The sequence below is a fragment of the Gorilla gorilla genome, chromosome 10, assembly GCF_029281585.2.
Source record: "Gorilla gorilla gorilla isolate KB3781 chromosome 10, NHGRI_mGorGor1-v2.1_pri, whole genome shotgun sequence".
Lineage (NCBI taxonomy): Eukaryota > Metazoa > Chordata > Mammalia > Primates > Hominidae > Gorilla > Gorilla gorilla.
This window is the reverse complement of record NC_073234.2, coordinates 112,280,433-112,297,625: the sequence shown is the minus strand read 5'-3', so window position 1 is coordinate 112,297,625 and position 17,193 is coordinate 112,280,433. Positions and strand designations below refer to the sequence as shown.

At 36.5% G+C, this 17,193-nt stretch overlaps 1 protein-coding gene across 1 annotated transcript in view; it reads right to left on the bottom strand.

Annotated features, from left to right (window-relative positions):
• Positions 1–7,002: 7,002 nt before the first annotated feature.
• CFAP54 (cilia and flagella associated protein 54) overlaps positions 7,003–17,193 on the bottom strand; it is a 372,948-nt gene continuing 362,757 nt past the window's right edge. The window contains exon 68 of the mRNA XM_055357441.2: positions 7,003–7,324. Within this exon, the coding sequence (XP_055213416.1) occupies positions 7,205–7,324 (120 nt within the window). The 3' untranslated portion in view covers positions 7,003–7,204. The remainder of the gene's footprint in view (positions 7,325–17,193) is intronic.

Here is a 17,193-nt window from a genome sequence, read left to right as displayed (position 1 = left end):
CCATGGTGGAGGAGACATCTAGGTTGAGTCCGGAATGAAGACTTGAGGCCATTAGGTATGAGTCTTTTTTTTAAATTGATGAATAAAAATTGTATATATTTATCATGTACAAACATGTTATTCTGAAATATACATACATTGATTATTATTATAGAATAGGTAAATCGAGCCAATTAATATATGCATTTCCTCACATACTTATTTTTTGTGGTGAAAACAGTTAAGATCTTCTCTCAGCAATTTTTGAGTGTACAACACATTGTTACCAACCATAGTCATTATTTTGTGCAATAGAACTCTTGAATACATTCTTCTTGTTAAATTGAAATTTTGTATTTTTGACCAACATCTCCTCAACAGCCCCTCCTCTAGTCCCTGGTAACTACTCTCTGCTTCTACGAGTTTAACTTTTTTAGATTCCACATATAAGTGAGGTCATGCAGTATTTGTCTTTTCGTGCCTGACTTATTTAACTTAGCATAATGTCCTCCAGGTTCATCCACGTTGTGGCAAATGACATAATTTCCTTACTTTTTAAGGCGGAATAATATTTCATTACATATACACGCACATCCCACATTTTATTTAGCCATTCATTCACTGATGCAGACTTACGTTGATTCCATATCCTGGCTATTGAGAGTAATGCTGCAATGAACACAGGAGGGCAGATATCTCTTAGACATGTTGATTTCATTTCCTTTGGATATATAGCCAGTAGTTAGATCGCTGGATCAGATGTGAGCTTTTTGAAGGAAAGGACTGCCTAAGTGTCGCTGCTTGTGTACACAGTTCCTGGCATAGTACTAGAATTTGATAAATTTTTTTTAAATAAAGAGAAAGGACATTTTTGCCAGGAAGCAGAGGACCAGACTAATGAATAAGATCTATCAAATGAACAAATGTATGCTTGAATGAATGAGCTCAGTTTGTCAGAGAAATACTAATGTATCTATGAAAAAGAGATTAAATGACCAGCCTCCAAAGAACAAAATGAAGATTTAATTTTTTTCCCTCCTATGGATCATTACATATACTTTATTACTAGGAAAACAAACTCTGGACAATTCCTTTGGCCCTAATGACATTTTGATCATTCTAACTGCATTTCATCCAAACCCCAGCAGGCCTAAACATTTCCAACTTGAGCATTTTCCCAGCCAATAAGCTCTGAAAAGGCCTGTCTATGTTACACTTAGGGAATATAAACAGTTGAATTGAATCTCAATACTTTTCTGAACATTGTTTTGTTTTATTTCTGGCTACTAGGGAAAATAATTAGATAGGCTATAGAAAATGTAGTTAAATATTAACAATGGTTATTTTACAGTGGTTGACTTCTGGGTAACTTATTTTCACCTTTCAATATTTTGTAGATTTTCTACATTAGTTCGGAATTGCATTTATAATGATAAGAAAAGAAATCAGTCCAATAAATTCTTGTGAATCTTGTGGGGAAAAATTAAATTAGGCAAGTTGTGAAACTACTTACAAATCTTTGAATTTCTTAGAAATCTACTCAGTTTTCACATCATGTACAATTTAAAGGGATGGTTCAGGGTGGTTTGTACTTGGGCAGAATCTGGTTTTAGACCTATTCCATTCTAAGCTGTTAAATACAAAATGTATGAAAGTTATCTTAAATATCAAACAGGAACAAAAGCAATTCATTTGCAATTAATTTTGAATAGTTGAAAATGGTTATTTTACAGGGTTTATATATTACAGGTTATGTTACAAATTATTACTTGTTGTAAAAAATTTCCCATGCCTCTTAACCCAGCTTTTTAACTAATGAATTTAATTATGAAGAAAACTGCTGTCACTGAAACCTTCTTCTTAATCATGCCTGTACTTATGACAAAAAATATCTGTTGCTATAGAAATTTTAGAGTCAAAGTTGCAATTCATAAGGCTCTACTGAAGCGGAAAGTAGAAATAGAAAATGAGTGTTAGTAAACAGAAACTTTCTTAATATATTTTTTAACATCAAAATTATGGATGATAGATGGATTTTACAAGTAAATCTCATTTTGCATAACAGTCATGTAAAAAGTTCTGCATATATCTAATTTTGGAAAATCAAATAATTTAAAGTATAGTGAGGAACTTACAATGAATAGGAATTGAACAGGGAATCTGACTCAATTTAATTAAATATTTATTAAGGCTCTACTATCTTATATGGAAATTTAATATTTTCATAGATTGAGTTTTCTAAAATTGGGCATATGTATATAGTTTAACATTAGTTTCAAAATGATTTTTAGTTGTCATTAAAACCCAAAATAATGAAACCAGATGTGAACTACTCAGTTCCAGTCATATAATGAGATGAGAATCATAGTTCAATTTATTAGTTATTTACTGATAGGCGAGCCAATAACTATACAAAGCTTGCCAACCAACAAGATGAGGAAGGGAATCGATGTGTTTTTAATTTATGAAACACATTATGTATGCAAAAGAAGTAGAGACTAATATAACAAACATTCAGCTTAAGACAGAAAATTTTACAAAGACAAATGAAACCTCCTGAGCATTTTCCCTAGATTTCATCCTCCCTCCTTTATCCAAGAGGTGACCACAAACCTGAATTTGGTGTCAATCATTAATGAACTTGTGTTAAAAATATTCTTAGTATATATGTACTCATCCATAAATACTGTATTATGTTGTTTTGCCTGTGTTTAAGCTTTATACAAATGGTATACAATGGTATCTTCTTACATATATCCTGCAACACTTGATTTTCTTTTGCTAAACCTGCTTTTGAGATGAATCCAGATTGATATATATCTGTTATTAATCCATTTACGAATGTTGTTTAGTTATTCATTATTTACTTATTTGTAACTTCTATGAAATATTCTCTTGTATGACTATGTCACTATTTCTTTATCCATTCCACCTGATGGATATTTCATAGGTTTTCCTTTGTTTTTACTATTATAATCAATGCATCAGAAATTTGCACAAGTCTTGTTGGGCAAATGGGTGGGAGCTCATTTTGTAGAATATACCATAGCATTTCAAATGAGAGAAAATGGCAAAGAGTAGTTAAGCAGTGGACTTCTGGGTTCACTGTTTTCTCCCCTAACCCCATTAGGGGCTTGTTCAAGCCTATGCACACATAGATAATATTAAATAAATAATAATATTTAAATCTTTTTTATGGATGAAGATGTGTTGGATGACATGTATATTTCATTTAAGTTTTCAGGTTTTATGGGCATCCTATAAGTTCCATGATGCATTAGGAAAAACAATGTACGCAGTCTCAAACTGAATGTAACCTAAAGTAATGTGGAGCAGGCTCACACACTTAAGACACTCTTGAGCTACTGTTTTAAGGCTGTTATATGAAAATACAATACAAAACTATGTGTCCAAGGACACTGTTAAGAGCCAAATGAGCAGGGCACCTGGAAGTACTCTAGGAGTCCTCGGAGGCAGACACCCTTCTGCATGGTCATTTGAACTGGATGGAGGGATTTGCATGATGTTGCTCAAAAGGGGCAGGAAGGGGCAATGCAGACTGCAGGCAGAAACCAAGTTTCTGGAGAGTACATTTCTACTCTCCAGAAATTTACCACTTCCCTCCTGCAGTTCTGTGACAAACACGTTGGCTGAGCTGGGGACTGTGTAAAGTGCCTATGCGTGAAGTGAACCAAGACCACTGCATTTAAGCCTCTGAATAGCTGGCCAGTGGTCAATTTCTAAAGCAATCTCTTGGAGGTTGATATGGAGAAAGATATGGGAAGTGCTGCAGTTTTATTACCTATCACTTAGCTGCTGGCATGGGCTTCTCTTCCCTCTTTCCTGACTTCCCTCGCCTGTGTCTGTTCCCCTTCTTCTCCCCCTTTCAGTTTGCCTCCTGTCATTCTCTGTTATAATTAAAACAAATAGAAAACATTGCAGGTGTCTGCTATAAAGCATTTGCAGATACTGTATATTTTTAAAAACCAGCTGCAAATTGTGTAATTTGGTCTTTAAAAAAAACTCTGAAAGACATTTCTGGAAATAAACACATCTTTCATCCTGTAGATTTTGAATTTTCTTTTTGTTTGTACTTCAGCCCAGTTCATCATCATTTCCTTACCGCCTTGCACAGAAAGTTACAGCTTTAACCAGTGAGTGTTGCTCCTATTTTAGAAAAGATGGGGAATTTTGGAATGATGGTTTAAAACAGGGAAACTGTTACTGTATGGTCTGGTGCAGTTTTAGACAGTATTTCTCTCAGGCAAAACAACACTCAAGAATAACAGCATCTGTAAGAACTGAAAGTGAAGAAAAAGTAAAAAAAAAAAAAGTGCTGAAATGTTATCTGCAATAGTTGGAAGAGATCTGCCTTCCCCAGAGGAAACCAGTATATTAGCACAGATAACTTATAACATTGGGGACCCCCTTCCATGGATTATTGGGGCATCCATTCAGATCTGCAAGTCATTTTTTACAATCGGCCCCCAGGGCAGATGACAGGTGTCCCAGTTTTAGCTTGAACCTCAACTATGTCTTCCTCTCCCTTTACTATCCAATTTCCCAGAGCCATGGAGTGGGTAGAAGGGCAGAGGAGGCCAGCTTAGCGATGAAGAACTCAGATTCTTCCGGGAGGATTTAAATCCTGGCTCTATTTCCGACTAACTGTGATTGTTAGCCAAGTTATTTAACTGCCTTATGTTTTTGTTTCCTCGTCTATAATATGGGGTCAGTAATACTATGTGCATCGTGGTCATAATTCTTGTGAAGACAGGAGGGAGAAAATGCACTGAAGCACTTACAAATATGTGCCTGGCAGGTAAATGCTCCAGAAAGGGTAGGCAATTATGTTAGTGGTAATGATGGTGGAGTGTTGGTGATACCTCTGCCTCCCTCCTTTTTTTAGAACTCCATAGTGCCATCTTTCCTGGGTTATATCCATTCATTCATCCATCCATCCATCCATCCACCCATCCATCCATCCATCCATCCATCCATCCATCCATCCAACAAATATTATAGACCTATGTGCCAGGTATTGTTCTAGGGTTCTATAAAAATAGTACAAGCACTTACATTCACTAAAGTAAAGAAAAATGAAAAGCATCTAACTAGTAAAAACTTATTAGTGACAAAAACCAGAAGATGGGCATTTGCATTCATGGGAAATTAACATGAGGTTGAGGTAAATGGTCTTGGTTATGAGTCATGCTGTTTCCACACCTGTATTAAATGTGTAGGTACTTTGTTGGACCTTTCTTGACCTTGATAACTAGCTTTGCATAATAAATTAAACTCTCACCACTGAGAAATGCAAACCCTTCAAAGTGATCTCCAACTCAGCAAAGAAATGTGTAAACCCCAGCCTCAGACCAAAGGACTCAGAAGCCATCTTCACATAAGAGCCATTACCATCCGAATAGCTTTTCTGTTTGAATCAAACTTTATTTCATATGACGGTATAGACATCATGCAACAATTTTTCCCTTTGAATTCATGAGTAAATATTTGGTTCTTTTTCTCTTTCATTAAAAAATGGTTTCCTATCGGTCTTCTTGTCTTTTGTTTCTTTCCCTTTCATTATATCTTGCATTCTTATCTGCCCTGGAGGCCAGGCCATCATTCGTTCCACTCATTCCTTTCATTCTCCCAATATTTATTAAATGCGTACTAGTGTCAGGAACTTGTCACTTCTCTCCTCAGTCACTTGTAATGGCACCCTATTATCTACTGATTCAATCCTGAAGTCTTCATTCTAGTTCCTCCTTACAGTTTGTTTTCCATCATGACTGTGCACACTCCAGGTAGGTCACAGTCAAGTCCTTTGAATATAAACCATATGTATTTTTGTTTTTATGCCTCTGTTCTCCTCCAGTGTGCCCCCTTCTAGCAAAATTTTTTAACAAATTTTCAACTACCAAAATCTTCTTATCCTTAAATGCTTTGCTAAAGGCTTGTTTCCTCTACATATATTCTAGAACAATTCTACCTTCGCTTTTCCCAGACTTTAGAACTTCATAGATGTCTACATTTAAAAGCTTAGGTAGTAACATAAAATTTCTACTTTTTCTTATATTATCAAAGGAGACTATTTTAAAATGCCAACTGCCAGCTACTATTACCGTTGTTTCATTTTTTTTAAAAAAGACCTTTTTAATACTAGTAGGAAATTCAGAATAGAGGATGATACATTAAACCAATTTAGCTTTAGAAAAACACATTTGTGTTGTTATTTTTTAAACCATGAGTATTCATTCACTGACTAGCATCTGGGAAGTATTCACATGTGGCATTTTTAGACGCTAGACAAAATGAGTCAGAAATGCACGGTCTTTTTCCAATTTGGCAGGGAAACAATGCTCCCAGCACTCTATTATTACATCAGGCATTGTGCTAAGCACCTTATTACTTCAACTCACCTGATTAATACACACAGCAATCCTATGAGATAGATACTAACATCCCCATTTTACAGATGAAGAAATAAAACCTTACAGAATTTAAGTTAATTCTCCAAAGTAGCAAAGCTAGCAAATGGCAAAGTTACTATTTAAACCCAGGTCTATACAATTCTAAAGCTGGCACTCTAAAATTCTATGCAATATTGCCTCTCAGAAGTATAAAATATGGAAGGTCTCATTTGCTACAGATTTTTTCCCAAGCCATTTAGAGAATTTCCAAAGTTGAAATTATCACATGTCAGGGTTTAATCGAGGGTTTTTCAAGACTAGCGTTAGTGACATTTTGGGCTTGATAATTCTCTGTTGTGGGAGCCGTCTTCTGTGTTGTAGGATGTTTACTCACTGGATGCCACTAGTACTCTACCAGTGATAACAACCAAATATGTCTCCAGACACTGTCAAATGTCACCTAATGGACAAAATCACTCCCAATTGAGAACCACTGGTTTAATCCAATCTTGCTTTATGGACCTGTCCAAAAACAACCTAAACATAAATGACTCCAAACGTGAAAACAGTTGCACTGCGCATAAACTTGTTTTCTATGAATAGCTCTGTAAGATAGTTTTAATAAGCAGCAGCACTGTCATTTAATTCAGGTACAATTTAAGACATTCCTCAAAATAATAATTTTAAAGAAATTTAGCTTGTGTAAAAAACAATTTTATGTTTGTTGTTATAAGAGGACCGTTCCAAAAACTTAGCTCAAATGAAGAGAAACAACAACAATTAAATCCTGTATAAGGTTACCATGTATAGGATATTCAGGGAATAATTGACACTATCCAGTTGAAAAGGCTTCCTCCTGATAAAATGCAACCATTAGCCAGATCAAAAAGTCTCTCAAGATTGAATATAGATGGCAGTGAGATATCAAATGGGACCTGAGGAAAAACATAAAAGTGTTCATGAAATGCATTGTTTCAAACTGTTGACAAAGTTTTCAAAATACCCAAATAGCAATTTCGAATAATTTTATATGAAAGATAGCTAACTTGTGTGTCTCAGGTAAGGCACAAAGTTTCATACCTCTAAACTGCTGAAATGACACATATATCATTCTACATCCTATTAAGATTCATACATGAGCCTATAAAACAGCAAACACTTCTAAAAACATGGACTATTTGTATTTAGGTAATCATTGTACATGGTTCTAAATGTAAGACTTTTGGCCCTTCTCCTAATAAAACGCTTTCCTGCATAACAGATTGACCAGTTGGCAAATCTCCCTCTCTCATTTGGAGCATAAGTCCTGACACAGTGAAGAAGGATGCACCAGGAAGTTATGTTTGGAGATCAGTGTATCTGAAAGAGGCACCGTGTTATCATGAGCGAGAGCTAGTACAGCCAAAGTCATCCTGGGCAGGCTGAAAAATGGAAAATAAAGACTGCTTTTGTGGTCATAGAACTGGTTATTGATTGGGGGAAGGACAGGGAAGAGAGAACAAAAATGACGGAAAGAAAACAAATGTTTGCTGGGGACCCACTTCATGCCAATCTAGGTATATACTTGTGTAGAATGACCACAATGAGTTACAGCCTTGTGGGTCTGAATCCTGGTAAAAAAAAAATTAGAGAACAAGTTTTTATTAATTTCTTGTCTACTTGTTAAATGAGCCAGTCATTCATTTTATTCTTAAAAAAGCATAATGAACCTAAATGTGGGTATTGTATTTGGAGGCTGGTTTTTGTTAACTTTTTTGTCACTTTCTTGGATTAAAAAAATGATAAAGTATTCCAGTGTTTCTATAACTGCAAACAATAGGGAGGTGAATAAATAAAAACTTAATAATCTCTCCCTTCCTTGATCAATCCTAATATAATCAATGTTTCCAGATTGGAGAGTATCCTTCCAGATGGTTTTTTTCTTTTTTTAAAAAAATGGAATTATTAGGTTGCCATTATTGGCTTTTTCAATTAGCAATATGTAAGACAAATCCCTCCTTAATCAATTCAGGGAGGCAGAATAACTACATAGCGTTAAGAGTGTGCATTCTGGGGTCGGGTGTGGTGGCTCACGCCTGTAATCCCAACACTTTGGGAGGCCAAGGTGGGAGGATCACAAGGTCAGGAGTTCAAGACCAGCCTGGCCAACACAGTGAAACCCCGTCTCTACTAAAAATACAAAAAATTAACCAGGCATGGTGGTGGGTGCACATAATCCCAGCTACTCGAAAGGCTGAGGCAGGAGAATTGCTTGAACCCAGGAGGCAGAGGTTGCAGCAAGCCAAGATCATGCCATTGCACTCCAGCCCGGGTGAAACTCCATCTCAAAACAAACAAACAAACAAACAAACAAACAAACAAACAAAAACGTGCATTCTGGAGTAGGACTGCTTGTTTCAAATTCAGACCTCACCACTTACCAGCTATGTGAAACTGGGTAAAATGCTTGATCTGTTTGAACTTTAATTTCCACATGCATAAGCTAGAAATTATCTATTTTGAATTGATTTTTGTATATGGTATAAATAAGGGGTCCAGCTTCAGTCTTCCGCTTATGGCTAGCCAGCTACCCCAGCACCATTTATTGAACAGGAAGCCTTTTCCCCATTGCTTTTTTTTGTCACCTTTGTTGAAAATCAGATGGTCATAGGTATGTGGCAACATTTCTGTGTTCTCTATTCTGTTCCATTGGTCTATGTGCCTGTTTTTGTACCAGTGACATGCTGTTGTGGTTACTGTAGTCTCGTAGTGTAGCTTGAAGTCAAGTAACATAATGCCTCTAGTTTTGTTCTTTTTGCTTAAGATTTCCTTGGCTATTTAGGCCGTCTTTTGGTTCCATAATTTTAGTTCCATTAATTTTAAAATTGTTTTTTCTAGTTCTGTGAAGAATGTTGTTGGTAGTTTGACAAAGAATAGCATTGAATCTGTAAATTGCTCTGGACAGTATGGCCGTTTTAATGATATTGACTCTTCATTTCAATGAGCATGGGATGCTTTTCCATTTGTTTGTGTCTTCCCTGATTTCTTTGAGCAGTGTTCCATAATTCTCATTGCAGGGATCTTTCACCTCCATGATTAGCTGTATTCCTAGGTATTTCATTCTTTTTGTGGCAATTGTGAATAGTATTGCCTTTCCAACACTATACAAACCCTGAAAGACAACCTAGGCAATACAAAGCTGGACATGGGAATGAGCAAAGGTCTCATGACAAAGACACTAAAAACAATCACAACAAAAGCAAAAATTGGCAAGTGGGATCTAATTAAACTTAAGAGCTTCTGCATAGCAAAAGAAACTATAAGAGTAAACAGACAACCTAGAGAATGGGAGACAATATTTACAAACTATGCATCTGACGAATGTCTAATATCCAGCATCTATGAGGAACTGAAACCAAATTTACAAGAGAAAAACAATCCCACTAAAAAACGGGCAAAGGATATGAACAGACACTTCAAAAGAAGACATACATGCACCCAAGAAGAATATGAGTAAAAGCTCAACATCACTGATCATTAGAGAAATGCAAATGAAAACCACAATGAGATACTATCTCACACCTGTTATATTAAACAGTCAAAAAATAACAGATGCTAGTAAGGTTGCAGAGAAAAAGGGAACATTATACACGGTTGGTGGGAGTGTAACTTAGTTCAACCATTGTGGAAAGCAGTATGGTGATTCCTCAAAGAGCTAAAAGTGGAACTATCATTAGACCCAGTAATCCCATTACTGGTTATACACCCAGAGAAATACAAATCATTCTACCATTAAGACTTCAGACATGTGCACACAAATGTTCATTGCAACACTATTCACAATAGCAAAGACATGTGTATTGGTCCGTTTTCATACAGCTATAAAGACCTGCCTGAGACTGGGTGATTTATAAGAAAAGAGGTTTAATTGACTCACAGCTCCACATGGCTGGGGAGGACTCAGGAAACTTATAATTATGGCAGAAAGCAAAGGGAAAGCAAGCACCCTCTTCGCGGGGTGGGAGGAAAGAGAGAACAAAGGAGGAAGAGCCACTTTTAAACTATCAGATCTCATGAGAACTCACTATCACAAGAACAGCATGAGGGAAACCACTCCCATTATCCAATCACCTCCCACCAGGTCCCTCCTTGACACATGGGAATTACAATTTGAGATGAGATTTGGGTAGAGACACAGAGCCAAATCATATCAACATGGAATCAACCTAAATGCCCATCAATGACAGATTGGATAAAGAAAATGTGGTACGTATACACCATGGAATACTATGCAGCCATAAAAGAAAAACGTGATCATGTCTTTTGTGGAATATGGATGAAGCTAGAGGCTATTATCCTCAGCAAACTAACGCAGGAACAGAAAACCAAATACCACATTTTCACTTATAAGTGGAAGCTAAATTATGAGAACTTACGGACACAAAGAAGGAAACAACAGACACCAGGGTCTACTTGAGGGTAGAAGGTGGGAGGAGGCAGAGGAACAGAAAAGATAACTATTGGGTACTGGGTTTGATAAGGTTTGGCTGTGTCCCCACTCAAATCTCATCTTGAACTGTAGTTCCCATAATCCCCATGTGTCATGGGAGGGACCCGGTGGGAGGTAATTGAATCATGGGGACAGCTACCTCCACGCTGTTCTTGTGATAGTGAGTTCTCATGAGATCTGATGGTTTTATAAGGGGCTTTTCCCTCACCTTACTCTGCACTTCTCCTTGCTGCTGCCATGTGCAGAAGGATGTGTTTGCTTCCCCTCGCACCATGATTGTAAGTTTCCTGAGGCCTCCCCAGTCCTGCAGAACTGTGAGTATATTAAACCTCTTTTCTTTACAAATTACCCAGTATCAGGTATGTCTTTATTAGCAGCGTGAGAACAGACTAATACAGTAAGTTGGTAACAGAAGTGGGGTACTGTTGTAAAGATACCTGAAAATGTGGAAATGACTTTGGAAGTGAGTAACAGGCAGAGGTTGGGACAGTTTGGAGGGCTCAGAAGAGGACAGGAAAATATGGAAAAGTTAGGAACTTCCTAGAGACTTAGAGGGCTCAGAAGACAGGAAGATGTGAGAAAGTTTGGAAGTTCCTAGAGACTTGTTGAATGGCTTTGACCAAAATGCTGATAGTGATATGGACAATAAAGTCCAGGATGAGGTGGTCTCAGATGGAGATGAGGGACTTGTTGGGAACTGGAGCAAAGGTGACTTTTGTTATGCTTTAGCAAAGAGACTGGCGGCCTTTTGCCCCTGCCCTCCCTAGAGATCTGTGGAACTCTGAGCTTCAGAGAGATAATTAAGGGTATCTGGCAAAAGAAATTTCTAAGCAGCAAAGTGTTCAAGAGGAAGCAGAGCATAAAAGTTTGGAAAATTTGCAGCCTGACAATGCAATAGAAAAGAAAAACTCATTTTCTGGGGAGAAATTCAAGCCTGCTGCATAAATTTGCATAAGTAAAAAGGAGCCAAATGTTAATCACCAAGACAATGGAGAAAACATCACAATTTATGCTCCAGGGCAAGTCAGAGACCTTCGGGGCAGGCCCAGGGTCTAGGAGGGAAAAATGGTTTCAGGGGCCGGGTCCAGGATGGCCCCTCCTGTGTGCAGCCTAGGGACTTGGGGTCCTGCCTCCCAGTTGCTCCAGCCATGGCTAAAAGGGGCCATGGTACAGCTCAGGCCATGGCATCAGAGAGTGAAAGCCCCAAGCCTTGGCAGTTTCCACGTGGTGTTGAGCCTGTGGGTGCACAGAACTAAAGAATTGAGGTTTGGGAACCTCCACCTAGATTTCAGAGGATATATGGAAATGCCGGATGTCTAGGCAGAAGTATGTTGCAGACAGGGCCCTCATGGAGAACCTCTGCTAGGGCAGTACAGAAAAAAAATGTAGGGTCAGAGCTCCCATATAGAGTCCCACTGGGGCACTGCCTAGTGGAACTGTGAGAAGAGGGCCACCATCCTCCAGACCCCAGAATGGTAGATCCACTGACGGCTTGCACTGCGCACCTGGAAAAGCCACAGACACTCAACACCAGCCCATGAAAGCAGCCAAGACGGGGGCTATACCCTGCAAACGCACAGGGGCAGAACTGCCCAAGGCTGTGGGGGCCCACCTCTTGCATCAGCAAGCCCTGGGTGTGTGACATGGAGTCAAAGGAGATCATTTTGGAACTTTAAGATTTAATGACTGCCCTTTTGGATTTTGGACTTGCATGGGGCCTGTAGCCCCTTTATTTTGGCCAATTTCTCCCATTTGGAATGGGTGTATTTATCCAGTGTCTGTACCCCCATTATATCTAGGAAGTAACTAACCTTCTTTTGATTTTACAGGTTTATAGGTGGAAGGGACTTGCCTTGTCTCAGATGAGACTTTGGAGTTGGACTTTTGAGTTAATGGTGGAATGAATTAAGAATTTGGTGGACTGTTAGATGGGCCTGATTTGTGTTTTGAATTGTGAGGACATGAGATTTGGGAGGGGCCAGGGGCAGAATGAAATGGTTTGGCTGTGTCCCCACCCAAATCTCATCTTGAACTATAGTTCCCATATTCCCCATGTGTCGTGAGAGGGACCTGGTGGGAGGTAATCTAATCATGGGGGCAGTTACTGTCATACTGTTCTTGTAATAGTGAGTGAGTTCTCATGAGAGCTGATGGTTTTATCAGGGCCTTTTCCCCCACTTCACTGCACACTTCTCCTTGCTGCCCCCATGTGAAGAAGGACATGTTTGCTGCCCCTTCTGCCATGATTGTAAATCTCCTGTGGCCTCCCTGGTTCTGCAGAACTGTGATTCAATTAAACCTCTTTCCTTTACAAATTATCCAGTCTTAGATATGTATTTATTTAGAACATACTAATACAGGCTTAATTCCTCAGTGATAAAATAATCTGTACAACAAAGCCCCATAACATGAGTTTACCTATGTAACAAACCTTCACATGTATTCCGAACCTAAAATAAAAGTTAAAAAAAGACATTATAATAGTTCCTATATCATCTTGTTACAAGGATTAAATGAGTTTATTCAAATAAAACATAGAATGGTACCTGGCATACAATGATGACTCAATAAAGGCTACATATGATTATCATTATTGAACACATCCTTTTAAATGGCTACCTAACACTTCATGGACTGGCTGTATCCTGATTTATACAATCATTCCCTATAGAGGTTTTTTCCAGTTTTTATACATGCTTGCTTATTTATATATATTCTTGTATACAAGTGCTTTCAATTTTTGTACTATTGATTCTCTAAAGTTGTTTTTTAGTCATATGCCATTTACCTTTTACACCTTAACATTTATTGCCAGAATTACTTTCCAAATATGTTGGGGCAATTATCATTTCAACCAGCAATATATGAGGGTTTCCCTACACTCAAGGTAATATATTAGAGAATGTTACACATCTTTGTTGTTGTTGTTGTCGTTTTGCTATTTCGCTACTATTTTTTATTCAGAAAAATACAAGAAAAATTTTGGCAAGCTAATGTTAACTGGTTTATTAATATGTTGAAATTATATGTGTTTACCATGATTATTATGGTTGTATCTCTTTGCTACTTAATTGCACTAAATAGTCCACCTATTTTATAGTCATGAATTATCTCATGTCCGACTTAATCCTTTTAGCAGACAATCAAGGTAGGAAACAAAGAAATAATAATTAGCATGAATATATTTGTATGTTCTTTTGTGCTCTACTGCTTTCATTGTGGAATTCTTTCCATGTTAAAGATAGGAATGGCTTTTTAAAAAAAATAAAGTGGCTACGTTAATTTTACTTAACATTAAGGTTATCTTCATGACATAATTTATATACTAGATACAAATAGAGCATTTTGGTCTCTGACCTTGTCATTGAGCCTCCAGAGACAAGTGGTCATTTGTCAAAGGATGAAGATTAATTGCTTAGTTTATTTATGGAGGCCACGAGTGAAAGCAACAGATTAGAAAGATAAAATAAAGCAGTTGTCACCCAGGAGTTATTAATCCTTGTTGGTTCTCAGGAGAACACAAACTACCCTAAAATGTCAGAACCGACCCTTGTGTTATTATGCCTTCCTTTCTAGACATTCCAGGCATTTTAAGCCCATTGGTAGACAAGTCAGATGCTTCAAACTTTAGTTATTTCTATCATGCTAAAATACAGTGTTCTATATTTTCCTCTTGCCAAACACAATTCTTTTAAGTAAAAAGTAAAAATTCTTTTAAGTAAAAATTCTTCTGATTGAATTATAACTTGTAGACAGAAAAGGAGGAGAAGTCATAAATGTGCAACTTGCATATACACTTTTTTTCAAAATGAATATATTCATGTAATCATCACCCAGGTCAAGAAATAGAACATGGTCAGCACTCAAGGAGTCTCCCTGGTGCTCCCTCCTAGTCACTGACCAGGTGTGTGTATATATATGTCTTTGTTTTCACTGCATATGAATAGAATCTTGCAATATGTAATCTTTCCTGTCTGGCTTTTTTGAGTTTCATCCATGTTGTTGAATGAAGCAATAGTTTGTTCGTTCTTATTGATACATAGTTTTCATTGTATGAATGTAAAACAATTTATTCATTTTTCCAGTTGATGGCCAGTTGAGTTACTTCCAATTTTTTGGTGTTATGAATAAAAATATCTTTTGATGCATATATGTCACATTTCTATTAGGCATATACACCAGGTACATGTATATTCCTCTTTAAGCTGATATCTAAAAATAATTGGATATCTAAAAATAATGTACCTCAACAATTTTCTAATTTATATTTTCCACCACCTCCAGTTATTCCACATCTTCACAAACTCTGACAATTTCTGTTTAAAACAGTGGCTGTTCCGGTATGTTTTGCACGTGTCATATACCACCGTACTATGTTTTTAATGTCACATCCCTGAAAACTAGTAACACTGAACTTAAGTATAGGACTCTGTTGAAGTACAAGTCTTTGGTCCAATTTATATTGAGGTGTCTTTTTCTCGTTCATATATACAGAATTCTTAATATAATCTAGAAACAGGTCCTTTGTTGGGATATATATAAAAATTTCTCCCACTCTGTGGCTTGCCATTTTGCCCTCTTTATGGTATCTTAAAATATAGTCCAATCCATCAGTCTTTTCTTTATGATTGGTACTTTCAAAAGTGCATCCTATTTATGAAAGCTTTGCTAACACCAAGGTCATGAAGACAATCTCTTATTATTTCCTCTAGCTTTATTGTTTTATCTTCCACATTTATTGCCACAATCAATTTGGAATTCACTTTGTATATTCTGTAAAGTAAGGGTTGAGGTGCATTATTTTTAGATATCCAATTGACCCAACTCATTTATTGAAAAGATGAGTTACCTCTGTCATAAATCATGGGATTGCATATGTATGGATCTCTTCCTGGACTTATTATATATAAATACAACAGAGAGTCCAGATAGATGAAGAGAGAGCATTTCTATTCTATAAATATATAGAGACTATCTATCTACCTACCTACCTACCTATCCTCTCTAACTCTATTTATCTATACTTACTGCAATCTCATGCAGTGTTATTGTAGCTCTTTAATGAGATTTGATAGGTAGAAGTTCAAGTCCCTCCACTTTGTTCCTTTTAGATGGTCTTAGCTGTTCTAGGTCCTTTGTATGTCCATGTGAATTTTCTGGTACTACCATAAATGAGAGTTTAATTTTTTTAAATTTCTGATTATTGCTTCTGTTATATAGAAATAAAATTTATATTTCTAGTGATAGTACAGACAGCAACTTTGCTAAATTCACTTATTCATTCTAAGAGTTATTCTGAAGACTATTTTGGGTTTTCTATGTCCGTGAATAATGAAAGCTTTCTTTCTTTCTTTCCCATACTTACACCTGTTAAAAATTCTTCCTTTATTTCACAGGCTAAGAACTCCCATACAATGTTAATTAGAAGTGATGATAGGGTATTATTAACATATGACTAGTTGATTTTACAATTCAGGAGACAGGAAGTTTTTTTAAATGAATAGTATAGAAAAGTTGTCTGTTATTAAAACTACATCCTTATCTTTACTTATATCCTGTACTATTTTTGTTAAATTTATTCCTGGGCATTTTATAATTTTGCCACTATTTTAAAAATTTCCATTTTAAATTATTATTCCTAGAAGAAAGAAATTATTAATTTTTATATCCAGCCACTTTATCAGATTCTCTTAGTTCTAATCATTTCTAAAAACGCTTGGGTTTGGGTTTTAAAATGATAGTATTTACAAATAAATGTAAGTTTGCCTGTTATTTCTTAATATTTATGTTTACAGATTTTATTCTCTTGCCTATTACAAGAGCTAAAACTTTCAAAATAATCTGGATTCACAGAGGAGATAATGAGCTTTATTATTTGGAAAAACTGCTACTTAAATTAGGAATAGAATTAGAATTAGGAAACCATCTAAATATGGTCAGGATACATTTATGAAGCAAACATTTTACTAAATATTAAAAATTAAAAAGCCACTACCTTCGAAATCATGAAGACAAGTTTTTAAAATGTTAAGTTAGGTGAAAATGCTGAATTTATTTCATAGTCACAGCACATCAATGTCATAAATATTAAGTGAACCTGAATGTGCTTTAGGAAGTCAGAGTTATACCTTCTCCCCGGAGAGTTCAAGATTCTAAAAAAAAATAAAATTTACATAATTTTAAATAAAAGGATAGCATTAAAAGGTAAAGTATTTCTTTCGGGACCTGTATTAAAGTGAGCCCACATAACTTTTTACAAAGTGATATGGTTTTTACACTGATATGGTTTGGCTCTGTGTCCCCACCCAAATCTCA